The 27,297-nt window shown below is 37.3% G+C and overlaps 2 protein-coding genes across 6 annotated transcripts in view; one reads left to right on the top strand and one right to left on the bottom strand.

Moving 5' to 3' along the window:
• The first annotated feature begins 1,455 nt into the window (after positions 1-1,455).
• LOC306878240 (gasdermin-E-like) lies at positions 1,456-19,362 on the top strand. 4 transcript variants are annotated; one of them, XM_079430459.1, is made up of 11 exons: positions 1,456-1,527; positions 2,235-2,450; positions 3,510-3,702; positions 5,999-6,167; positions 6,324-6,450; positions 7,395-7,511; positions 13,986-14,113; positions 17,045-17,216; positions 17,410-17,483; positions 18,090-18,353; positions 18,912-19,362. In XM_079430459.1, the coding sequence occupies exons 2-10, from the start codon at positions 2,243-2,245 to the stop codon at positions 18,318-18,320; spliced, it is 1,419 nt and encodes a 472-aa protein (XP_079286585.1). In that variant the 5' UTR covers positions 1,456-1,527; positions 2,235-2,242; the 3' UTR covers positions 18,321-18,353; positions 18,912-19,362. The 4 variants fall into 4 exon arrangements, with proteins under 4 accessions (XP_079286585.1, XP_079286584.1, XP_079286583.1 ...); XM_079430458.1 differs by having other exon boundaries at positions 18,884-19,362; XM_079430457.1 differs by lacking the exon at positions 18,912-19,362 and having other exon boundaries at positions 18,090-18,879.
• A 3,011-nt stretch (positions 19,363-22,373) lies between these two features.
• Positions 22,374-27,297, bottom strand: part of LOC306877918 (protein PALS2-like) — a 30,192-nt gene continuing 25,268 nt past the window's right edge. For both annotated transcript variants that reach the window (XM_079429958.1, XM_079429957.1), the window contains 3 exons: positions 26,929-27,131; positions 25,079-25,207; positions 22,374-24,190 (listed from right to left, as the gene is read on the bottom strand). In XM_079429958.1, the coding sequence (XP_079286084.1) occupies positions 24,014-24,190; positions 25,079-25,207; positions 26,929-27,131 (509 nt within the window). In that variant the 3' untranslated portion in view covers positions 22,374-24,013. The remainder of the gene's footprint in view (positions 24,191-25,078; positions 25,208-26,928; positions 27,132-27,297) is intronic.

The raw sequence follows: 27,297 nt of genomic DNA, 5'->3' as shown, positions 1-27,297 counted from the left end.
GCTAATACTATAAGATAATTTAATTAAATAATACACAAACCTTTTTGGTTCCAGTAGTAAATATATATTTACTGGAAAAGGTTATTTAAAAAGGGTAAAAGTCAGGTGTTTCAATAAATTGGATAAAAATAAACTGGGTCTTCACTATAAAAATATGATTTTCACACTAGTTGGTGAAGGTTTGTCATGCTTCAATTAATTAAACTTCACTTATTTGAAGTTCTTAAAAGGGAAGGTTTAGAAATTGCTGGCTGTCTAAAGTTTGGCATATGACTTGTGGAAGAATGTTTTGTGGACAAATTAGTCAAAACAGGTACATTTGGGTAAAATGAGATAATAGGTACTTCACTCAGCTAATGTACAATGAAGGTAGTGTGCTTTGGAGTGATTTTTCTATTTCTGGACCTGGGCTGCATCTGCCTAAAGCAGCCTAAAAAAAGATTGTAGAAACAAAAGGCACCATTTTTCTACCTATACAATCTACTTCGGTTAATAATGCTTTTGGGAAACATAACCTGGGATAGTTTCATATTTTAATTCCATGTGAAAATGTCATTATATCAGTCTTTGAACTCAAACTCCACAGAAAGTGAGTCTTGCAGCAAGACAATGACCCAAAACACACAAGTAGGTTGACCAGTGGTCAAAATGGTTAAAGCAGAAGAAATCAAATGCTTTGGAATTGTCATGTCAAAGTCCTGACTTTATAGAGATGTTGTGATCGGATCTGAAGAGAGCAGTTTGTGAGGCCAGTGCAAAAATCCTTCCAAGCCAATGAGCAGGACTGATCCACAGATGTTAGAAATGATTTTGACATTATTGCTGCTGCTTAAGGGGGTCAGATCGGATAATGAAGGCAAAGATCCAGATTACGTTTTCCAAGACATTAATTGTTGGGCCATGTTGCTAAAATAATTGAATTAAAATATTCTAAGTGTGTGTAGTTTTCAGCTGCATTCTCTTAGTAGAGAAACAGATTCGATGCCACTGGACAGCAGGTCATGTTCAGACTTTTTTCAGTTGACTGATTAATTCATATATTTCTGAGAGACATTATTCAACTTATTCCACCAGTACTCTTACATAACCAGTTAGTGTGACAGACTGACATTATCTCTTCCCTCCAGTCTGCACCTCCCTACTGTGAGATACTCAAAGCCTGGCTCTCTTTTTCATAAAAAATAAATAGTTTCATGGCATTTTGCTTTCCAGAAAGACATATAGGACAAGGTAAGCCTAAGATAAAACGATAAGATGTTAAAGACATGCTGTTACCCAATTAAATAAACTTTAATTCTCTCAGTGGCAACTTGTAAACAACTTGTTGGACAACAACACCCTCTCTCAAGAGATAAGAAGGCCGATACTTTGATTGACAACCTGTGCAGCAAATTAATGATGTCGTCTGGGCGTGAGCCAATGAAATGTGTGAGGGCGGGGCTACGTAAAAACACCAGACTACTGTCTTGTGAGTTTGTCTCATTTGTGGTAGACGTCCTCAAACATAAGCGACGAGAGCAGGAGACGGTAAGCGCGAGAGCTTTACAAGCTTTATGTTGTCTTCAAAGCTGGTTACTTTAATATCAAGTTAGTCCACTCCTGTCAAAATTGTTAGGTTATGAAGAAAAGAAAGGATTACAATAGATGTTTCTATCGCTACATTGTAACGTTATTAGACACAGGTGTCACAGTGTCAGTGTAATACTAAATTATGTATAGTTACGAGTTAGCTATTGATAACTACAGAACTATACATCACGATATTGTTACTATACAAATACACGGAGAAATGAAGTATGTAAGTGTGTGTCCTTAAATGAAAGAAATGTGGCAGTACTAATACTGGGTATAATACTATGGCACTGAATGGTTATATTTGAATAATTGTTTACACTTTATTTTAAGGTGTCCTTCCAGTGCAATTATACACTTAAGTACTATATAACTAACATGTACTATAGGTTAATTTCTTCTAATTATGTATAATTTACTGTTATTACAGTATTAAGTAGGCTACATGTAACGTGAATCAATGACAGTGTAAAATAAAGTAATATATATTTATGTGAAATGATATTCCAAGGTGCTTCAAAGAATCTCTTGGCATTATGATACTATGATAACTTGACAATATGATACTTTATGGTATTTTTTTGTAAGCAATACAACAGTGACAGGAGTACATTTCTTTGAAATGAAATACACTTATGACAGTTTTGTGCTTTTTCTGCCAGCAAGAAAGATGTTTGCGAAAGCCACTAAGAACGTGGTCTCTGAGATCGACACTGATGGGTACCTGATCCCAGTGTCCCGTCTGAATGACTCAGATGGTTTGGCTCCTCTGGGCCTGGTCATCAAGCAACACCGCTACTGGTTTTGGCAACAGCCCAAGTACCTAACATCAGACTTCAAATTAAATGATGTTCTTGTTGGAGATCCCTTAAATCCAGGTACAGAGAGACTTTTCTGTCATTCTTTGTGAAAAAGTATATGGTCTGTGATAGCTTGAATTTTTTATTAATCTATCAAAAATATTTATGTTTAAATTTATATTAAATGCAGCTGGCTGAACTTTTGAGTGCTTTTATGACCCACTTAAGTAGGATTTAAGTACATCTTTAAATGTGATTTCATAATTCTTTTGTCTTTGAAATATGGATTTATGGTAAACTAAAATATACTTTAATATAATTTCCATTGAGACTTGTATGTAAAGTTTTTAAATATATTTGTAATTACACATTTGTAATAATGAAGTTGCAGTTTAAGGTAACATTTTATTTTAAGGTCCTTGTTACACGTTACATATACTTCCTATTATAAGAACAAACAATTATGCATAATTACATTTAAGTAACCCTAATCCTAGCCAGATAAAAAAAAAATTATTTAGTTTACCCATAAATGTTAATTAATGCATTAACTTTAAAACATGTACTAACATGTAATTTAGGCTGCCGTTATTCATGCGTGACTCCAGTTGTAGTTAAGTATAGCTCTTCATTATTTCATGATTAGCTAACTTTAATAATCATTAGTATTTGTTGAATTAAGTATTAATTTAGGCATTACATGATTATTCATGTACCCTTATTGTAAAGTGTTACCAAATAAAGTGTAACCTTATTATCAAATACTTATTTAGTATGTTAGTCAACACACAAAACAGCACAACAAAATATATTACAACGATGATTAAAAATGTACTTTAAAGTAAAACTTACAAATTACATAGTGCTCTTTAAAAGTGTGTTTAGGAACATGTTCTCTTTAAGCACACTTAAGTGTCCTTTTCTTTCATAATATTATCTGCACTCATACTTTTATGATTTGGCGTACACTATAAGTGTACATTTATTTTTCTCAAGGGACTATAGTATCATGTTCTCAATGTGAAAATTGTTCCCCAAATTGTTTGTATGTGTAACTATTTAAAATCAAAAATTTTGTGTTTAACAAGGTGTTGTGTGTTTGTGAGAGCTGATGTACATTATTATTTTTGTCCACAGCTGTGGTTGAAACTGACTTTGTGTCCTATAATGGCAAAGTTGTGGATAACAAAAGTGGAAGTGCTGCAGCGGAACTTGGAGTGGGGACCATTAATGTGGGGGGTGCCGGCTCCAGCAAACTTCAGTCATCGTTTGGAAACCTAAAGAAACAGGAGGTGGATATGCAGAAGCTCTTACTGGAATCTAAATCTAGGTGAGGGACTGATGCATGAGTGTATTTAGAGCCACTGTCTTCACAAGCTTGGTCAGATAAGAGAGTGTTGTCATATGGTATGTGGTTTAAATACAAGTGAATCTCGCCTGTAGTGACAGATACAGACACTACTAAATGAAAATAAGGAAATGAAAGTATGAGGCGTGTTTAAAATTCTTATATTTCTGTTTTTCCGTGAAGTCCTCCCTTCCATTTTTTGTTTGCCCTTGATCACAAACTGAGATTTAAGGCTGAAGGTGTCAAAGAAATATGCTTTGCTTTTCTAAGTATGCTTGTTTGATTGTTTTATCACATTATTATACGAGGCAATAATGTGAAATTTCTGAAGAGTCTAGTTTTAAAGGGGTCCTATTATGCTTTTTCACTTTTTGAATTTTAGTCAGTGTGTAGTGTGTATGTTTGGGCATAAAACGATCTACAAAGTTACAAATCTCAAAGACCACTCCAAAGGGAGATATTTCGTTTTTTTAAAAAAAAATCCCTTTTCAAAAACTACAACAAACGGCTCGTTTGGACTACAAAGCTGTTTTCCTGTATTTATGACATCACAAATCCCGCCTACAAGAAATTTGAATGGTTGAGGAGCACCAAAGACTATAGAATAAAGAGACTTTGGGAGCATTGCACGTTTCAAAATCCGGTGTTTTTATATAACTGTATTTCTGATGCAAACCAACTGTTTTTAGAAAATTTTGGATGTCATTTTCATTTAATCTTGCATATAATGTCTGATAAAGCAGCATTTGTGAGCAGGGAAACCTCGCTCTCTCCCACTCCAACCACTGATCTATAATATAGAACATTATTATTTATAGATTAGTGGCTCCACAGCGCCTCCTGCTGGCAGATCATTAATTTGCATATATATGCGGCCACAAATAGTGCAAGTCTGTGGGACTATGGAATAAATAAATTCAACTGTATAACATATTTATTGCTTAAACATACAAAAACACTAATTAACAACAGTCAGAAAATTCTTAATACAATTCAAAAAAGTCCAAATAGCAGCATAACAAAAAATACAGATAAACAAAAACATAACAGGAAAACCAAGAAAGAAAAAAAACTAATAAATACAGAAAAATAAATAATACAGTAATATAATATAAGGGGCTTAATCATCAAAAAACACCTTCAAAAGGCACAAAACCAGAACTACTCGAGTCGTTTGTGCCATGCTGGGGAGAAAGGTATTGTAATAATGTAAATTATGTGAAAAATAATGAAATAACCACCAAGCATGAGACCATATTCTAGTAGTACACCCGCCAAAACAAAATGAAGACTTTGTAAAATAGCATAACAGGACCCCTTTAAGGGGGGAAAAAGAAAAAAAAAATGAATTTTAAAAAAAAATTATATTTTAAAAATAATGATTAAGAAGGATAGATTGCGAAAGCCCATTTCCGACAAGAGAAAACAAGGTAATTGCAACTTTTTATCTCACAATTCTGAGTTTTCTTCTTGCAGTTCTGAGTTTAGACCTCACAATTCTGCCTTTTTTCAACGTAATATCGAGTTTACATCTCACCATTCAGAAAATATATCCTGCAGTTCTGATGACTTTTCTCAGAATTGGGAGGTATAAACTCGCAATTGCAAGTTATAAAGTCCATTTCAGTCAGTCCGCTCGATATTCTGGCACAATTGCAAGTTCATATCTCACAATTCTGAGAAAATTTGCAATTGTGAGAAAGTCTGTGAGCTAAAAAACTGTGAGCTTAAAGTAGAAATTACCTTTTTTTTAAATGTTGTATTTAGTGATGGTAACGGGCTTCCGTAATAAACTCATGTGTATATATATATAGAAAAAATATTTTAAAGTTATTGAACACTGTTTTTAGAAATTTAACAATGATTCATTAGGTGGCATTTCTATGTGCACGTATAAAGAATTTTTTCTTTGTCTTCTATGTCCTCATTTGTCATTGATCATATATCTAAATCTCCTTCAGTGAAATTAGCATTCCTGCACTTTAAATGTTTTGTCATGTGACCTAAACATATTCTTTATACCGTAACAACTAAATTATTTGGCTTATTTCTTTTTTTAAAGTCAGAATGTCTAAATCATCCTGACGACACCAATAGAAAGTTGGACATGGATATATCTTCAACCGTTTCTTTTTTAAGTTGATCCAGGTGTATTGACGTAGGTGAAAAGTTCCAGACAATAAGGACTTGAGACACACCTGCCACGTGTAGATGAACACATTTTTGACAATAAATCCATGTGACACTTGTCATACTTGAATCTCTGCTGTGGTTGTAGAGTTCTGGACCTGAAGCACTCTCTGATCGAGCAGACACGGGAGTCGCAGAGGGAGGTGCTGACACTCGTGAAGGAGCGAATCGTCACCACTCAGCCCTGCACCGTCACAGAGGACGTTCAGGAAGGTGGTACCTGCACTGGAATGTTTAGGTTCAATAAGACAATAAAGGTTGGGCTTTTGTGATTACACATTCTTCTTTTCCGATTACAGTCTTGGGTGTATCACCATCCAGTAAACACATTCCAGCGGGATGTGTCCGGTCCTGCCTCCTGTCTCCTCTCCTCCTAAAACAAACTGTCCCGTCTGTCTCTTGTTTCTCCACAGGTGTCAGTCAATGATAAAGGGAAGCCTTTTGTTGAGTATGACACTAATGTGTCTATCAACATCCCCCCCAAAACCACCATTGCTTACAGTGTGATTGAACTAGAAGTTGCTCAAACTGGACACTACGGTAAATAATCATTCATTGGAAGTTTTGTACCAATTACATATTTGATCAGAAGTTTTTGCTCGATTATCGTACGAAATTGTACGTAAAAAAAATAAATTCGACGTCCGGATCGGGTTCAATTTTCTGCGTTTTTCACATCCGTAACAAGCATTTTCAGAGGTATTTTGACAATTCAGAGCCACCGTAGAAGTGACAGACAAAATTGTATGCTGGTTTGGTTCACGGAAATTGGTGGTCTTCTTTTAAATATGTTGCTCTAGTATTGCTACCAAAGCATCAAAATCCTGTAGTAAACTTTGAATTGCTCGGGATAATCTCCCAGCCCCTTGATGAGGTGGAACTACTCTCTACGCAATCTCAGCAGATGAACCCAATATTTCCTCTTTCTTTTTCTCTTTTTAAGAAGAGCGAGGACAACAAAATCATCCTTACTGCTTAAGGGGTTACTCCACCCCAAAATGAAAATTTTGTTATTAATCACTTACCCCCATGTCATTCCAAACCTGTAAAAGCTTTGTTCGTCTTCGGAACACAGTTTAAGATTGTCCCATTGACTGCCAAACAATTAACACTGTCAAGGACCAGAAAAGTATAAAAGACATCCTCAAAATAGTCCATCTGCCATCAGTGGTTCAACCGTACGGTATTTTGTATTGTTTTGCAAATTTTTCCGCAAAGGATAAATTAATATGCATCGGACTCAGTGTGCAAGGTTTCTGTGTGCGACAAATTTTTAGGATAAGGAATTTTGGAAAAAAACGCATACGAAAATTTCGGACTCAGTGTGCAAAGACCTTTACATTGAACATCAAATGGAAACCCAGCACACAACCAAAATTGTTTATCATACAGACGTTTAGGAAAATGTTCTTAAACATTATAGGAATGGTTATTCTGCAGGGTCAAACAAGCCATATAAAATGTACTCTCATCCATTTTGTCAGAACTGTGCCTGCTGCCAAATATCAAGGGTGGTTTTGTAGTTGACGGGCCAGTGAAGGTGAAGCACGCAAGAACAGTTAGTGCTGCACCAGGGAAAACAACCAACAAACCGCAGAAAGGTAACATCACAGTAGCTACTCTATCCATCTTTCATTGAAAACAACATTTTGACAATAAAATACATAATTTTTCAGTAATTATTCAGCAACAACTGTAAAGTAAGCTCAAGTTCAAGTTTATTTGTATAGCGCTTTTTACGATACAAATCGTTGCAAAGCAGCTCTACAGGAAATTAAGTTTCCACAATATATTTATATATTGCAGAACCTTAATATATTTAACTTATGGCAAGATTTGGTAATTCTGTATGTTGTCTGAGCATTGGCATCCTCAGAGGATGTTAATCCCGTGGCAGAAACAGAGAAACAAATAGAGACATAATTAGTGTAGCTGCTGTTCCATCTAAGCAAAAATGATTTGTTCAACCCAAGCTAAAGAATAATAATAATGTACATTTGATCAGATATAACTGCAGTACAAGATTATAAAATGCATTATGTGAATGCTTGGCTAAAGAGATGTGTCTTTAATCTAGATTTAAACAGAGAGAGTGTGTCTGAACCCCGAACGTTATCAGGTAGGCTATTCCAGAGTTTGGGAGCCAAATGTGAAAAAGCTCTACCTCCTTTAGTGGACTTTGCTATCCTAGGTACTACCAAAAGTCCAGAGTTTTGCGACCTTAGGGAGCGGGTTGGATTGTAGCGTGGTAGAAGACAAGTTAGGTACGCAGGAGCTAAACCATTTAGGGCCTTATAGGCAAGTATTAATATTTTGTAAATGATACGGAACTTAATAGGTAGCCAGTGCAGATACTTTAAAATTGGGGTAATATGATCATATTTTCTTGACCTGGTAAGAACTCTAGCCGCTGCATTTTGGACTATCTGTAGCTTGTTTATTGAAGATGCAGGACAACCACCTAGCAGTGCATTACAATAGTCCAGTCTAGAGGTCATGAATGCATGAACTAGCTTTTCTGCATCAGAAACAGGTAGCATGTTTCGAAGCTTGGCAATGTTTCTAAGATGGAAGAATGCTGTTTTTGTAACATTGGAAATATGATTTTCAAAGGACAAGTTGCTGTCTAATATAACACCCAGATTTTTGACTTTAGAGGACGTGACAGTGCATCCGACTAGTTGCAAATTGTAATCCAAGAGATTCTGTGTACTGTTTTTTGGTCCAATAAGTAATATCTCTGTCTTATCTGAATTTAATAGGAGGATATTATTGGTCATCCAATCTTTTACATTTTTTACACAATCTATTAGCTTAGATAGTTTAGAAGTTTCATCTGGTCTTGTTGAGATATATATCTATGAGTGTGTCATGGTCTATAGTGTCGAACGCAGCACTAAGATCAAGTAATACTAGCAATGAGATGCAGCCTTGGTCTGAAGCAAGAAGCAAGTAATTTGTAATTTTAACAAGTGCAGTTTCTGTGCTATGGTGAGGCCTGAAACCTGACTGAAATTCTTCATAAAGATCATTTTTTTGCAAGTAGGAACACAATTGAGCAGACACAACTTTTTCTAAAATATTAGACATAAACGGAAGATTTGAAATGGGTCTGTAATTTGCCAGATCATTAGAATCTAGTTGTGGTTTCTTAATAAGAGGCTTAATAACCGCCAGCTTGAATGGTTTTGGGACGTGACCTAAAGATAACGATGAGTTAATAATATTGAGAAGCGGTTCTTCTGCTACAGGTAACATCTCTTTCAGTAGTTTAGTGGGTACAGGATATAATAAACACGTTGTTGGTTTAGATGCACTGATAAGTTTATTTAGCTCTTCCTGTCCTATAGTTGTAAAGCACTGCAGTTTTTCTTTGGGTGCGATGAATGAAGCTGAAATACTAGACGCAGTAGAATCTACATTTGATATTGTATTTCTGATGTTATCTATTTTATCAGTAAAGAAATTCATAAAGTCATTACTATTAAACTGTGAGGGAATATTTAGATCGGGTGGCATCTGTTTATTTGTTAATCTAGCCACTGTGCTAAATAAGAACCTTGGATTGTTTTGGTTATTATCTATGAGTTTGTGGATATACTCTGCCCTGGCAGCTTTTAGAGCCTGTCTATAGCTGGACATACTGTTTTTTCACGCAATTCTAAAAAGTTATTTTTTCTCAATTTGCGTTCATTATTACGAGTTTCTTTCTTGAGAGAATGGGTATGCTGTTGTACCATGGCGCAGTACGTTTTTCTCTAACCTTTTTCAATTTGAGGGGGGCAACAGCTTCTAATGTGTTAGAGAAGATAGTACCCATGTTGCTAGTCATTTCGTCTAGTTCATGTGTATTTATGGGTACACAGAGCAGTTGAGATAAATCAGGCAGGTTATTTGTGAATCTGTCTTTGGTGGCTGGAACAATAGTTCTGCCCGGACGATAACGCGGAGCCTTATAATTAATATCAGTAATACGCAGCATGCACGATACAAGGAAATGATCAGTAACATCATCACTTTGAGGTACGATATCTATATCGGTAAGATCAATTTCATGCGATATAATTAAATCTAGCGTATGATTAAAACGATGAGTGGGCCCGGTGACGTTTTGCTGGACTCCAAAAGAGTTTATTAAGTCAGTAAACGCAAGTCTTAACGCATCATTTGTATTATTAGATTAGATTAGATTAGATTCAACTTTATTGTCATTGCACATGTAAGGTACAGGGCAACGAAATGCAGTTAGCATCTAACCAGAAGTGCAATAAGCAGAGGTACAGGATATACAGTGCCTACAATATGTTACATATGTACAGAATATACAGATAAGACAGTAGTACTATGGACAATTTACAAATTTTTAAATACTATCAGTATGATATACAGATGGGTGATATAAACATACTATACAGATGGATTGTGCAGTAAATGTATGTACACTATGAGCAAAAACTATGAATATAATTACAAATGGATATGAATAAGCTATACATTAAGATATATAAACACTAGTGCAATGAACATTGAAAGTGCATAGAAATAAAAATTTCCAGTACATAGTACTCAGTGTGTAGATTGTTTTTTTTTTTTTAATCGATTTAATGATGGGGAGGGGTGAAGAGTTTGTAGTGGTGTGTGAGGGGGAATCATCGGGCAGAGTTAGGTAGGGAGACAGCTGTAGGGAAAAAGCTGTTCCTAAGTCTGCTTGTCCTTGTTCGGAGGCTCCTGAAGCGCCTCCCAGAGGGCAGTAAGTTAAACAGTCTATGGTCAGGGTGAGAGGAGCCCTTAAGAATGCCGCGAGCTCGACGTAAACAGCATTTTCTCTGGACATCCTCAATGGCAGGAAGTGGTGTCCCTGTGATGCGTTGGGCGGTTTTCACCACCCTCTGCAGTGCCTTGCGGTCAGCAACTGAGCAGTTCCCATACCAGACTGTGATACAGTTGGTCAGGATGCTTTCAATCGCACACCGGTAGAAGTTAACCAGGATGGCTGGAGACAGGTGGTTTTTCTTCAGTGTCCGAAGGAAGAAGAGGCATTGGTGAGCCTTCTTGACTAGGCTGGATGTGTTGGTGGTCCAAGTCAGGTCCTCCAAGATGTGGATTCCCAGGAACTTGAAGCTAGAGACACATTTAACAACCATCCCGTTAATGTGGATGGGGCCATGCGTTCCACTTTTCTTCTTCCTGAAGTCCACAATAAGCTCCTTTGTCTTGCTGGTGTTGAGGAGCAGGCTATTGTCAGCACACCATGCAGCCAGGTGCTGTACCTCCTCCCTGTAGGCAGTCTCATCGTTGTCTCTGATGAGGCCAATCACTGTGGTGTCGTCAGCAAACTTGATGGAGTTGGATCCATGCACAGGCCTGCAGTCATGGGTGTAGAGGGAGTAGAGAAATGGGCTCAGCACACAGCCCTGTGGTACGCCGGTATTGAGTGTGATGGTGGTGGAGCAGGTGTGGTCTGACCTAACATGCTGAGGTCTGTTGGTCAGAAAGTCCATAATCCAGAGGGAGGTGTTAACACCCAAGTCACCAAGTTTAGTGATCAGCTTGGAGGGAATGACTGTGTTGAATGCTGAGCTGAAATCAACAAACAACATCCGTGCATATGTGTTGTTGTTTTCCAGGTGTGTGAGTACCGAGTGCAGTACTGTGCATACTGCATCCTCGGTGCTTCTATTGCTTCTATAGGCAAATTGGTGTGGGTCCAGTGTGGGTGGGAGGCAGTTCTTGAGGTGTGCCAGGACCAATCGCTCAAAGCACTTCATAACAATGGGTGTGAGTGCTATGGGGCGGTAGTCATTCAGGCACGTTGGGGAGGAGTGTTTCGGCACTGGCACAATGGATGTGGACTTAAAGCATGTTGGCACCGTTGCTTGGGTGAGTGACAGGTTGAAAATGTCTGTGAAGACCCCTGCGAGCTGCTCTGCACATGTCCTGAGCACACGTCCAGGAATGCCATCGGGGCCAGCAGCCTTGCATGCATTGATCCGGCTCAATGCTGTGCAGACATCTGTGGAGGTGAGTTTGAGGGTCTGATGGTCTCCTGAGAGTGTGATCTTGGCGGCTGTCTCCTTGTTGTTGTTGTCAAAGCGAGCATAAAAGTAATTTAGCTCGTTAAGGAAGGAGACGTCTGTGACCGTCGGAGTGGAGTTGCATAGCTTGTAGTCACTGATGACCTGGATGCCCTGCCACATGCGCCGGGGGTCAGAGTTGGAAAAATGCTCCTCTACCTTTAGCTTGTAGCAGTGCTTGGCCTTCTTGATGCCACTCTTCAAGTTAGCCCTGGATATGCTGTAGGCCTGAGCATCATCTGATCTGAAAGCAGTGTTGCGGGCTTTCAGCAAGAGCCGCACTTCCTTGTTCATCCATGGCTTCTGATTAGGTTACGTTGTGATCTGTTTCTCTGTTGTAACACTGTCAATGGAGGTATTGATGTAATCCAGTACAGAGGTGGTATAGATATCAATGTCCGTGTGAGAGCCACTGGCAGCCTGAGAAGCAAACATACTCCAGTCCGTTTGTTGATTTCTGATGCAGCCAAGCTTGCCGTGTTGGGCTAGCTGTGATGTGTCATAGATTCATAGTTTTACACTTTGGGAAATCAACTTTCCAGTGGCTTACTTGCTTTTAAACCAGAAAAACGCAAAATAAATTAGCAATTTTTAAAGCTTGGGCTCCTAAACATTAGATCACTCGCACCCAAAGCAGTTATTGTAAATGAAATGATCACAGATAATAATTTGTATGTACTCTGCCTGACTGAAACCTGGCTTAAACCAAATGAATATATTGGTCTAAATGAGTCTACTCCACCAAGCTTATCAACGTGAATGTTAAAATCTCCGACAATTAGCACTTTATCAACATTGACCAATAGATCTGAGAGGAAATCTACAAATTCTTTTAGGAAATCTGTATATGGCCCTGGCGGTCTATACACCGTAGCCAGAGCAAGAGATAGGAGAGATTTCTTTTGCATATCTAACAGTGTAACATTAAGCAGAAGTATTTCGAATGAGTTAAACCTCCTGTATCCTGTTTTCTGAGTAACATTGAGAATATCACTATATATTGTTGCAACACCGCCGCCACGACCAGTCTGACGGGGCTCATGTTTATAACAGTAGCTTGGTGGAGTAGACTCATTTAGACCAATATATTCATTTGGTTTAAGCCAGGTTTCAGTCAGGCAGAGTACATCAAAATTATTATCTGTGATCATTTCATTTACAATAATTGCTTTGGGTGCAAGTGATCTAATGTTTAGGAGGCCAAGCTTTAAAAATAGTTTTTGTTCATTTATTTAGCGTTTTTCTGGTTTATAAGTAAGTAAGCCACTGGAAAGTTGATTTCCCAAAGTGTAAAACTATGAATCTGTGACATCACAGCTAGCCCCACACGGCAAGCTTGGCTCCATCAGAAATCGCACACTTCCCTACTATATAATAGGTGAAAAATATGATGTGAAAGCATGGTGTGTTTGAATTCACAAAACCGGTGAAAAGTAGTGGATTCTTTACTAGTTGTGAATGGCTGTAAAGTGACCAATATGGTGAATGCAGATGAATTCAGTAATGAATACGTTTTCATGGTTGAGCATTAATTAATTATTCAAAAGAAATATGTTCTTACTTTTATTTTTGGTTTATTAGTTGTACAGTGCTGTGAAAAAGTTTTTGCCACCTTGTTTTTTTTTTTTTTGGTTGCATATTTGTCACACTTAAATGATTCAAATCATTAAACAAATTTTAATATTACACAAAGATTACTTTTTCACGTAGGGCCAGGTAGGTTTGACTGCTTTTTTCCCTTAATAAATGAAATCATAATTTAAAAACTGCACTTTGTATTTACTTGCATTAACGTGTAATATTAAAATTAGTTTGATGATCTGAATCTTTGAAGTGTGACAAATATGCAAAAAAAAACAGGAAGGGGGCAAATATTATTTCACAGCATTATATATTGACCTGATGGAGTTTTAGTAAGGACAGTTGATTAATACTATAGAGTTTACATTATTTCCATAAAAAAATGTTTTGATAAAGATGATTCACTTTCTCTCTCTTTAGATCTGGAAGGACTCCAGGGGCAATTTACGATTCTCTCTAAACTCCCATCCAGCACACGCTCCTCATTATTCCAGCAGATCTCTCTGCTCCTGCAGGACAGTGCAGCCATCAGCATGCTGGAGGACGCAGTGAGTGACAAGGGGGAATCTTACATCAGATTTTGTTTTTTGTTTTTAAAAAGTAGTAATTATTCTACAACAAATGCCATCTAGTTGTCATCTTAAAACATATACAGTGCTGAACAAATTTATTAGACCAGCACCCAATGTAAGGTTTAATCCAGCTTCGAACTCAGTGTTTTTGAGCTAAATTCATTTTACCCAGTACTGTGCGCTGTTGTCTATCGCCCACCTAAATATAACAAAGATTTTATAACGACTTTTCTAATTTTTGGCCAGAATCATGCCCAAATATGATCGAATTTTAATTGTTGGGGACTTTCACATTCATATTTGTTGCCTCAATAAGCCATTGGCTAAAGATTTTTAAATCGTTTAATTCGTTTAATTTAGTCGTTTAATTTAACACAGTGTGTGGATAGCTCCACACACCAGCATGGACATGTGTTAGATTTGGTTTTATCATGTGGTCTACCCGTCTGTAACATTGATTTATGTGTTGCATCTTTTTCTGACCACATGCCAGTTTTATTTATGTCACTCTCATAACCTTAAACCGAATGTCACAACATGTCATTGTTGGACAATTAGCCCTGTAACTGCTGAGCTGTTTTCAGATGCCTTTAATAGCATCGATGGGGATTATTCAGTGACTTCATGTGGTCTTAATACTGATGATTTGACCTCTTTGTTTTATTCTACCTGTCAAAATATTTTGGATACAGTTGCTCCAGTTAGGACTGTCCAACCTAAACATAAAGTCCAACCATGGCTGAATGATGTCACTCGTGCTGTCAGAACTGAGTGCAGGAGGGATGAATGCCAGTGGAAGAAAGATAGGTAGCAAATTTCTCTAAACATCTTAAAAGACAGTTTGCATAAATATCAGAAAACTGTTAGATCTGAAAAGTCTAAGTATCTTTCAAATATGATCTATAGTAATTCCCATAAGCCTCGTGTTCTGTTCAGCACTATTAATGCTGTTTTGAATACTCCCCAATCTACCTGCCTCCAGTCCTCAGCCTCTATGTGTGAAAACGTTTTACATTTTTTTATTGATAAGATCGAGGCTGTTAGAGCAAACATTTATTTTCCTTCCGCTGACTCATTTGTTTTTACTGTGTCCTGCTGTCTTTGATCAGTTTGAGCTTGTATCCCTTGCATCTTTGCGAGAGATTATTGGTAAAATGAAATCATCTTCTTGTAGTCTGGACACTATTCCTTCTCAAATTCTAAAACAGGCTTTTGAAACTATTGGACCCTAAATTCAATCTATTTTAAATAGCAGTCTTGCATTGTTTAAACACGCCATTGTGGAACCAGTGATTAAAAAACAACTTTGATTCATTGGTCCTTGCAAATTTTAGGCCCATCTCAAAACTCCCGTTTTTTTCTAAGATACTGGAGAAAGTTGCATTCACACAACTGTTATCCTTTTTAAATTTACACGGTCTCCATGAGGTGTTTCGGCCTGGTTTTAAATCCCTACACAGCACAGAGACAGCCCTATTGAAAGTTTTTAATGATCTGCTCCTTGCCACTGACTCGGGTGACTATGCTGTTCTTATGCTCCTAGATCTCACGGCTGCATTTGACACTGTAGACCATAACATCTTGATATCTCGTATGGAACAGTGTGTTGGCATTAAGGGTACTGTGTTGGAGTGGTTTCCATCATATTTGTCTGGCAGAAGCTTTTCTGTCCGCCTTGGGGATTTTATGTCCTCTTCTGCGTGTTTCTCGTGTGGGGTTCCTCAGGGCTCCATTTTGGGGCACATTTTATTTTCTTTATAAATACTTCCTCTAGGATCTATTTTCAGGAAGTATAATGTTTTGTTTCATTGTTATGCAGATGATACATAATTATATCTGCAATTGAAACAAAAACGTTCAAATTCTATAGCACCACTTTTGTGTTGCCTATAGGAAAAGCCTGGATGGCAACACATTTTTTTAATTTAATGAGGATAAGACAGAAGTTATATTGTTCACTCTAGGGGGTGCCTGTGGGCCTCCTGACCTGGATTTAGGGGTTTTATAACCATTTGTGAAGCCTTCTGTAAAAAACTTGGGAGTTTTAACTGGATAAACAGATTAATTTGGTAATTAAATCTAGTTTCTTCCAGCTGAGGCAATTTTCTAAGCTTAAATCCTGTCTTTTAAAGATTTTGAAAGAATTATACACATTTTTATATCATCCCGTCTTGACTACTGTAATGGACTTTATGTAGGCATTAGTCAGGCCTCCCTTACCAGACTACAGATGGTTCAGAATGCTGCAGCTCGTTTGTTAACGGGAACACGAAAGCGGGATCATATTACTACCATTTTGGCCTCTCTTCATTGGCTTCCCATTCGTTTTGTAATTGATTTTAAGATTTTAATCTTAGTTTTTAAAGCATTAAATGGTCTGGCACCGACATATCTTTCAGACTTAATACAGCCATATGCTCCATCGAGGGGACTTAGGTCCGCTGACCATTCACTGTTAGTTGTCCCTCGTGTAAGGCTGAAGAGCAGGGGTGACCGTGCGTTTGCAGTGGTGGGCCCTAGACTTTGGAATAATCTGCCTTTACATGTTAGAAAGGCCCAAACATTTTCTGTTTTTAAGTCTAGCTTAAAAACCTACCTTTATAATCTGGCGTTTAACACTGTGTGAGAGCTGCCATTTTATTTTGTTATTTTATAATATTTTTTTATTTTCTATTATTTATTCTATTTGTGATATTGTCTTATCCATGTCTGTACAGCACTTTGATAAACACTTGTTGTTTCTAAAAAAAAAGTGCTTTATAAATAAACTTCCTAGACAGCAAGCTCCGGCCCACATCTGGGCCAAAACTATGTTGCTGTCTGGGTTTGGTTTCTTAAAAAAAATATATATAGAACAGTAATAATGGACATGTTGGACATCTTCAGACTTGTTTATCCCTCTCTCAGCTAGAGGACCTGTGTGGAGGGACGCAGCCTGATCCCAGTACAATAGAGAAGGTGCCTGCTCTGAAGGCCACACTGGAGCTTGTACAGAAGACTGCTGGTACCAATCCCTCTGGAAAGCAGAAGAAACCTAGCGCTCTGTCTGCCACCCATCTGCTCATCAGCTCCTTAGATGGTGAGTTCAGTTAAAGTGACAGAATTTTGACAAATAACGGTCATAGATTAGGTTTTGTATATTAAGTGGTCATAAAAGCAATCAGTAGTTTCACTTTCAATGCATCGTTGTCATTTACCTGATGGTTGTTTGTGGTCACACACCTGCTGTCAGATTGACCTTTGTTCTCATAACCAATCATGTGCTCATGTAGAGATGACTGACTCTGCCCTGCTTGAGCTCAAATCCTGCTGCAGTTACACAACCCTGCATGCTTTGCTTCATCTTGTAAGTATCGATTGATTGATTGATTAACTTTATTAATCCCAAAGGGAAATTCACATGTCACAGCAGCTCATCAGAAAAAATAGATAAAAAGGGAAAAAATATTATGTATCTTAGAAGTATCTTCATATTAAGTAATCGTATTCCGTATTAAAGAACAGTTTTTCCATCAAAAATGGAAGCATTAATGCCACATGTAATAAATACTGCCTGTTTAAAGGGTAAAAATTAATTACCCCATAATTTAGTCACCCTCAAGGCATTCTAGGTGTATATGACTTTCTTCTTTTAGATGAATACAGTCGGAGTTCTGAAGCATTTTGTGTAGTGATAATGACAGTACATGCTTTGTTGATAATCTCAACACATAATACTCCATTTTTGTTGGCAAGCTTTGTAAAAGTCTCAAGTTGTGTTAAATACAGCCTTTAATTTGCTCATAAATCCAGAGCCACCATTGTAAAAAAAGTCAAAAAATTCCTAAGGGAAACATCAACTTGAACATGCTAATTATCTTCTGGCTTGGAGTACAACAAACTGAGCAACTTTGTGCATGCAAGCAACAGAGCTTCTTTTTTCTGCCTATATGACGTGTTTATTGTCTTGCAGGTGCAAAATATGACTTCAGATAAGAAGTCCTCTCTGAAAGATGCTGCTCTGGCTGCGTTAACCAATGAGAAAGTTTTCAAGAAGGTTACATCACTCTTTGCTTCCTGTAACGTGATGCTGCATAAGGAGAAGGATTCAGTGGTTACAAAAATCAGCAACCCACAGGATCGCCTTCCTCTCATGCTGTGCATTGCTGTTAAAGGTTTGGCATCTCTAGTGCCCCCTGTCTGACTGGAGTACAACAGCAAAGCGAAAATATCTGATGTAAGCTGTAGGGCTGTGTATTCGCAAGAATCTGGCGATACGATACGTATCACGACACGATATATTGGGATATTTCTTATTTTAGGAATAGGATATATATTTTTTAGGAAAGCTGTCATTAAGAACACACCACCATATGCAAACCTTAGCAAAAAATAAATAAAAATAGTTTAACCAGAACACACTGGGATCTGCATTTGCAATAAACAGTCCCTATAACATTCAACATTATTGAACCACTTTTTGTGCAGTACGAGTAAAGGGGGAAATATTCAAGGGCTTACATGATTCTTTAGTTAAATGTATGTATAAAATGTATTTTATAAAAAGATAAAAATATATATTTATAGACCCTACTTTAAAAGGTTCACAGTTTAAGTTTATAATTGTGACATGCAATGTCAAAACATTTGATCTGATTGAAAAATAAAGTGCTTGCAGGATTCCTAAAGAAAACAAAACAATTGTAAAACAATCAAATAAATACAGATGTTAAACATTCTCAGAACTTTTCAACTTGGATTTCACAGGTTTTTCAGTTTGTGTTTATGTGCAAAGGCTTTTCAACACGGGACGGGGTAAGCGGCAGAACCGAGATGGAGCTCGTGCCGCGGTCCCGGGGCGGACATTACCACAAAAGCCCAAATGGCGCCACACTTCAGCTTTGTACACCGAAACGAGAACTGGAACAATTCTTTCATCCTCCATTACTGACAACGAACTATATTAACGCTAACATTAGTGGAGTGCCCTGATGCTAGTATTTCCTGTCACCGTTTAAGTTCAGAGATGAAGACTAGCGGTCGGGATATGAACTCAAAATCCTACAAGATTCATGGCAGTTTGTTTCGTTTTTTTTATTTTTTATATCGATATTCCGGTTTGGAGAATCGATACAGTATCGCCAAATAAAATATTGCGATACTCACGTGTATCGATATTTTTTTACACCCTATAGTAAGCTGAGGACCAAAGGGCACAAAGCGGTGGACAATCTACAAACTGGGATAAGAAAAAAAAAAAAAGGATCCTTAAGTGGCCTTTCAGCTGTTTTATAGAAATTGTCTTTAAATAGTTGCAATTCATTTTAAATATATATATATATATTTTTTTTTTTTTTTTTTTTGAAGTACCTCTGTAAATGTCAAACCTTTTACAGTGGAAATACACAGTGTTGCCAAGTCTGCGGTTTTCCTGTGGAATTGGGCTTTTTTAACACTGTTGCCGCGGGTTGGTTTTCATGTCCATGGGTTGAAGCGACCCCAATAACATGATATTTATCCCATGGAATGCGATTTTTACCGAGGGACCCCCCTTGACACGCAATTGGGCTAGTTTTGTTGTGAAAACCTGGCAACCCTGGAAATACAATCTTATGTGAAAATGCACAATAAATTGTTTACATTATATTTTGTCCATGTTTTCATAAATTCCTTAACCCAGATTTCTGCCATCTAAACTCCTTTAACAAGAGCAAACCTGCACACCTTGGGCCTCATTTATAAAATGTTGCACAGAAACCAATCTTACGATCATTTCTCAAATATGCGTACGTGTGATTCATAGAATGAACGTATGCACAGAAAACGCACGTACACCACTCTTTCAGATGTGAAACCCATGATTCGTGAATGATCAAATCTCTCTGCCTTGTAAACGACTCCTAATTAAAGTCATTAACATATAAAAGATCACCAGTCATCGTCCAAATTCTTTAATTTAGAACAGTGAGCTGCAAGAAAGCTTACATTTCCAAAAACCTGCCGTATTCTGACAAGAAAAAGTGTGTACGTCTGCTCAGATGTGGAAGCGTGTTTATCGTCACGTCAGGGTCTAAGGCAGTTTTTACAAATATGAGCGTTGGTGTGGATCCAAGATCAAATTGGAGCATTAGCACACTTTATAAACGAGGCCCCAGAAAATAAAGACTCTTAAGTAAAGTGATCCAAAATTAAGATTAATTTATTAGACAGCGGTTTGATTTCAGAAAATACAACTCTGTATTGCAAAATATAGAATTTTCAAGTGAATATGCAAGCTGGATAAAAATCAGTTACAAAGCCTTGAAAAAGACACTGGAGCAAGACACCAGAGACAGAGGTACATCACTACATACAGCTAGATAACAGGTTATGAATCTGTGAGGCCAGGTAGGTTGTGATCATGACACACTTGGTCTATATTCCATGTTTGAATGTGATTTTGTGCCCGTGTAAAAGGCATTTAGCTAAATACAGTGCTGATTCTGTAAACTAGGACATACAAGCAACACAATGACTTTAGCTCACAATTCTGCAACGATAAAACTAAAACAATGATATTGGATGCACTTTATTTTATAGTACATGCACTTAATATAAGGTAATATAAATGTAAGGTAACTTGGACATGAGTTAAGGTTAGGTTTAGGGGCTGTTCACACAGAACAGGCTTCTGCTTTTAAAAACTACAGGTGCTGCACAAATATATCCAGATGCAGAGGTACAGCACCGGTGAATGGAAAAATCTGCCAAGATTGAGCATTTTCAACTCGCACAAGATAAGACACTGAAATGCAGTGAGACGCATGAAAAACAACGGTGCAATGGAACACAAAAACTTGTTCTGTGTAAACCGGCCCTTAAGCCCAGAGTATACTTCATTGTACTGCATGTATATTATGTTTGCAGTACGTTTACATTCTGCTCCCACATGTGCCTTGAATTTTTTTGCACTAGTTAGTGGCCTGGGATATTGTTTCACAGTCGAAAAAGAAATGAATGAGACGGAACAACAAATTACTGGAGACCTCAATAACAAACACCTGCGCTGACAAGTGTTTGTGTGAGGTGGTTAAGAGACAAATGCAACTAATTTAAAAGAGTGCACTTTAGTGGAGTATGGAATTGGCAAAAGTGGCATCTTATGAAAAAATCTCTTTCAACATTAATGATAAGGTGGAAAAATATGTGGCTAAATGGGGAAAATATGTGCAATATATTGCTATTAGATGACAGCATGGTGCTTGTTGTTGGAAAAATGCATATTTTATTATTATTATTATTTTTTTTTATTATTATTAGTATTTTTTATTTTTTTTTTTTTATGCTTTTGATTATTTTTGCTTTTTATTTTATTAAACATTACTATGGGATACATGTTAAGATTCAAATTGTAAAGCTGACTTTAATGTTGACTATAATGTATCAGTGATGTTCAAAAAAAAAAAACTCAAAATACTAATTATAAAAAAAAAAAAAAAAAAAAAAAAAAAAAAAAGAGTGCACTTTATAGTGCACCTGATACTATTCAAATGGATAATATTTGAAAGGCTGTGCGTTCCGCTCTATGCATAAGCTAAGCATTAACGTCAAAACTGAAGTATAGATTTTTTACACAGTGCATGTGATGTAAATTTTCGTCATCAGCATTGTACGCATGTACTGTTCGCTGTACCCTGTCCTCTGCAGGACAGTAATGGGTTACCAGATCAGTGGGCGAGGCCAAAATGAGGGTGTTCTCAATCACGTTAACTGATTTGCTGCTGTGTTTAGGGGTGGAGTCAAGTAAGGGACATCATTTTCATTGCATTATTTAGAAACACCCACCAGTTTTAAATGTTCACTTTTGTTTTGCAGAGATCTCATACAAACTCTCAGTGTGTCTGAAATCAACGTAATAGGCATTACATTTGAATTGGAATTTACTTTGCAAAAAAAAAAAAAAAAAAAAAAAAAAGTATATTCTATATAGAATGAGTATGGGTAGTATGAACGAAAATGGAACATACTACATCCACCATGTTGTTACCGTCATGTGACCAATGGCATCTGTAATTACTGGCATCTACTGGCATTGCTTTACTGCCATTCATAAATCCTCTGCCATGGTCTCATTGGATAGTAAAGTGTCCATCGAATGCACACTTCAGAATCCTGGTGAAAGCAGTAGGTCAACCAGGTACTTTTTCACCTACCGTTTATCAAACACTATGAATTTGAACATAACACTGTTGTTTGTGTACTTTTTTTTTTTTTTTTTGCATACTATGTAGTAGGGAAATATTAGATTTTCAGGCACAGTATCTGTCTGACAAGCTTTTTCACACTAATTTGTTTGTCTGTACACAAGGTGGCAACATTGAACCAGCCCATCATTTCAGTAGGGGGAAAAAAAAAAAACATGGATGGCATGAAGCAAAATAAAAATTGTCATCATTCTCTCACCCTAAAGCTGTTCCAAACCTGAATGCATTTCTTTCTTCTGCTGAACACAAAAGATGAGATTTCGAAGAATGTGGGTAACCAAGTGGTTTCTGGTCCTCTTTGATTTTCATAGTATTTTTTTCCATAATATATGGGTAATCATACAACCCACATCCTTCAAAATATATTTTTATGTTCAACAGTGGAAAGAAATTCAGACAGATTTGGAACTACTTGAGGGTGAGTAAATGACAATTTAGTGAACAACCCCTTGAAGCATTCGCATCAAAACTGAAGTATACTCTGGGCTATAAGGTTAGGTTCAGAATTAGTACCTAGTTATTATAGTACATACACAAAGGGACTGTAAAATAAAGTGCTATTGTGATATTGTAAGTTACATTTGGATTTAACGAACGAAAAAGGATGATAGGATGACACTTCTAAAGATCTTAAGTTCAAAGCTGTATAAACTAAATCTGCTTGACATACTGTAGTGACTGAACTGTTTGACAGATGAAGAAATGCAAGATGAATCCTGCACTGTAAACCAATGTTTGAAACACTAAAATTACAGCAAGAAAACAGACCCCTGCTTTAAATACTGTAATGCAGCTTATGACAAACCATAAAAAAACAATCCTATTTGTTTTTTCCCTCCAAGTATTTAAAGTGCCCCTATTATGGATTTTTGAAAATGATCTTTCATGCAGTGTGTAACACAGCTCTAAGTGAATGAAAACATCCTGCAAAGTTTTAAATCTGAAAGTGCACCGTGTATAAAGTTATTGTCTCTCAAAAGAAAGAGTCGACTCCGAATCATTGAAACGAGTTGTTTTAAAACGAATACAAAGCGTTTCACGTTGACGTCAACATGAAACTTTAGCATATTGCCCGCCCACTTGTTGCGCGCGCAGACCTGGGAAAACCTGATTTTCGCACTGGTCTGAATGAAAATGGTAATTCATTCTTTGCCACTAGGTGCTGCTTTTGGAGCGTTAAGAATAGCTGTTTGCCCGGTAACGGCTGTACACAAAGCAGCACTGCACTCACAAACACTGCTTTAAATGAAATCGACCAATCACCGCAGAATAGCGTCACACAAAGGAGGGGTTTGAAAAAATTAATCGCTGAGCGAATCGTTTGGGAGTCGTTGAGCAATTAAGGTAAAAATAAAGGCATATTATAAGAAAATGAAGGTTTTTTGACCTTGCATGCATGTCAGCCTGTTGTTGGGGACTCCCAAAACATGAACCTTTCATAACCCATAATAGGGGCACTTTAAGTTTAGTCAGTAGAAAATAAAAAAACATTAATAAATAAGTACACTTCCCTTATGTCTGTCGTGACTGGATGGCTAGTGTACATTTGCATAGTGACTGCTGGGTCCGTTCAGTGTGAACTTGTGTTCTGTGCCGCTGACGTATCGGTTGTGCCGCTGATGATGATGATGGGGTGTCTGGACCGCTGTACGTCTCAGTAAACCCAGTTCACAGGGACCCACTGTGGTTGTGTGGTCAGCTGCTCCACAGCTGCCTGCAGTTTCTCAAAGGCCTTGTCCAGATTATCATTAACTATAGTCAGATCAAAGTAGTGATTGTATGCCCGCTTGATCCTGGCGCTCTCGTCCACTGTTTTCTTTAGGTCCATTTCCTAAAATGACAGAAATAGAAGTCGTCACACTTACTTGTGGCTTCTAAAGAACCATTGGCCAGTTTTACTAAACAGGGCAAATTGGCGCGAGAGCGCAATTCCAAAACAGCGCCGATGGGTGTGGAAATATCTGCGGGTGATTTACTTACAACGTGCAAATTAAAGAACACAGACGCAACATCTCATTTACATATCGACCAAGGGTGGATCAAATTATCGGGAACAGTGTTTCCCATAGTTGTGTAAATTTCAAGCGCAGCACAAATTAGCGTAGTCGCAAATAAAGAAATAACGAAGCCACAGTACGTTTGCTAGAGGTTTGGATAGACCTGGTAAGTAGTCTTTTATTTCCTGAAGCAAATTAAAATAACATGGCTTGGCAAATGATATGTTCGTATAATGTGTTCTTTTGGCATTCAAAATAAATTAATACGTGTGGAAAAAAATCTTCTCCCTTCCACCAAGGAATCTCTGTTCTCTGCTGTGCAGCGCAAAATTGTTTAAGACATGCTTTTTTGGGCGTTAAATGGCACAAATGGCAGTAATTTGACGAGCATGAACGTTAGTAAAACGCATTGCGTGATTCTTTTGAATACTCTCCTCCTATAAGTTTTGCGTCTGAAAAGGAAACTCCTGCAAATGCATATTCAATAAAGTGAGGCACACAAATAACTGTCCATGCCTTTTCAGCGCTAATTCTTCACTGTGCATCTTTAGTAAATCCTGACAGTACTATTTTAACGCCAAAAGACGGTTTACACTGGCGCGAGCTGTTAGTAAAACTGGCCCCATATCTCAAACTCTGAGCTTATGGTAACTCCAATGTTTCTACATTATTGGGGAAAAAAAATTGAGAACGTGAATTTGATAGACAGAAATGAGGCTGACCGTCAGTAGCTTGGTTGTGATCCCAGCATCCACCACAGCTTTGTGCATGGCCCGTAGTGTGTCGAGTTCTGGGGCAGCGATGAAAACCACGAATGGCATAAACTCTGATGTCTTCAGTACCTTTAGCGCCTGCAGAGCACATTTATCAAATAAAGTCTTTTTGTTAGTGAAGTGAGAAAAGAAGCTTTTTGAAACTCAGAATCAACAACCAATTGGTCCATGAACCGATTCACTGTTCTGAGGTACTCGATAGACCACAGGCGGGTGACACCTTTGGTAAAAAATGTAAGCGCAACAAAAACTCTGTAATTAAATACCATTAAATGTGAAGGTTCTGTAAAATTTGTGTTTTATTCATTTGTAATTCTTATTAGGAAGGTTGTGTGTTTTCAGACAGTGCTTGGCAAACTAGCTCAATTAGAAGCAATTAGGTATCATTTTGTATTATACACACACACACACACACACACACACACACACACACACAACTTCAAATTCATTAAATTAATTAAAACTTAATGTACATTATATAACACTGATCCGAAACCATTTAAAAAGCAATAGCCAATCGTTCATGAGCTCACCAGATCAACATCTAGTTGCAAACCCTCTGAATTTTGAAGTATTTGCAAACCAAGGTTAAAAAAAAAAAAAAAAAAAAAAGGCATTGAAGCCTCGTTTGTTGAAATCACATGACTTGGTGAGTTTTATACAGGTTCTGAACCACTCATTTATGTCTGGACTGCATTGATGACTGCAGCACACAGGCACAATCACATTGACTGTTCATCTTCACCCATACCTTTACAACATTGTAATTACATAATTACTACTAAGATGATCAGGTGAATAATATAGATTCATTTTTAAAGCTTTAATGTTTTTAGAGTTGGTGCTTAAATGGACGAATTAAGGCATTCATCGGGCAGCGTCTCTGAGAGAACCCGACACCGTGCTATTAGACCTTCAGCAACCAGAACAGTTGCATCTCTAAATGAACTCACTTTTAAGCACTGCCTGTCTAAAAATTCAAGGCCTTTAACAATAATGAAAGACTTCAGGACAATTACTGTCAATCGTCAAAAAAACAGATCTAGTCCCATTTTCTTGCATTTTTAAGATGCGGTATACATTTTATTATATACATATCCAAGACCTGAAATGATCTTGAGGAGGCCTTCAAAATGAGCAGTGTCCTCAAAGTCCAGAATTTTACAGTTTCCCAAACTGAGAAAACCACAGGGGGTTTGTGAGTTTATAAAAAGCTGAATAAATAATTTAGGGAAAAACAATTACTTTGGATCTTTTGTTTACTATTAAGTCACCACCACAAAATAATACTGTACCATTTTGCAAAGATCACATTGAGAATTTTGAAGGTTTCAGTTTTTTTTTTTTTAGACCTTGTAATTTATCAAAATGTCATCTCAAGCTACCAGTAAAATGTCAGACTTCTCTCCGGTGACTTATGCCACACTTTTCTCACAATCGACTGCAAGCTCACATTCAGCTCTTCCTTTGTCCAGTCAACAAAGTGCCATCATACTTTTTTTTTCATTTTCCAATAATACGTTTCAGTTGGATTTACCTCACAATATGGAAGAAAATGTCTGTTGCTACTTCCATTTAATTACAACTTTAAAATCTCAAGGTTTCTTTAAGTAAATGTTTTAGGTCAAAGGGGTTTCGCTGACAAGTTTAGGAATCCCTAGACAGGATGATGAAAATATGTAGTTCATCCTGTAGCACATCCTCACCAGCTATTAATATGTAAAGACTATGGACCATTACAGATTACAATACAATATCAATCTAAAACATTTCTTCGTGTTATTAACAAAACCACTCACCTGTGGGTTGACGTCCAATATGCAAGTCCGTCCTGTGCGAACGACTTCATGGATGGAGTCTATTTTGGTTCCATATAGATTGCCGTCATATTCTCCATGCTCAAGGTAGCGACTTGCCTTGACGTCTGTATCCATCTCCTCCCGGGACACAAAGCAGTATGACTGGACGTCCTTTTCATCATCGCGTGGATGCCGAGAAGTGACTGAGAATCATATGAATTTCTGATGAGTGAGACTTTTTATTGGTAAAATGACAAATGTAGTAATTATTAATGTAATAATTAACAATATTAAAGGGGTAATTCGCCTTCAGTTGGTCCCCGTTGACAAGAGTTTTTCCCCCATACTATGGAAGTCAATGGGCACCAT

Source organism: Barbus barbus (assembly GCF_936440315.1).
Source record: "Barbus barbus genome assembly, chromosome: 12".
Taxonomy (NCBI): Eukaryota; Metazoa; Chordata; class Actinopteri; order Cypriniformes; family Cyprinidae; genus Barbus; species Barbus barbus.
This window is presented reverse-complemented; position numbering and strand designations above follow the sequence as displayed.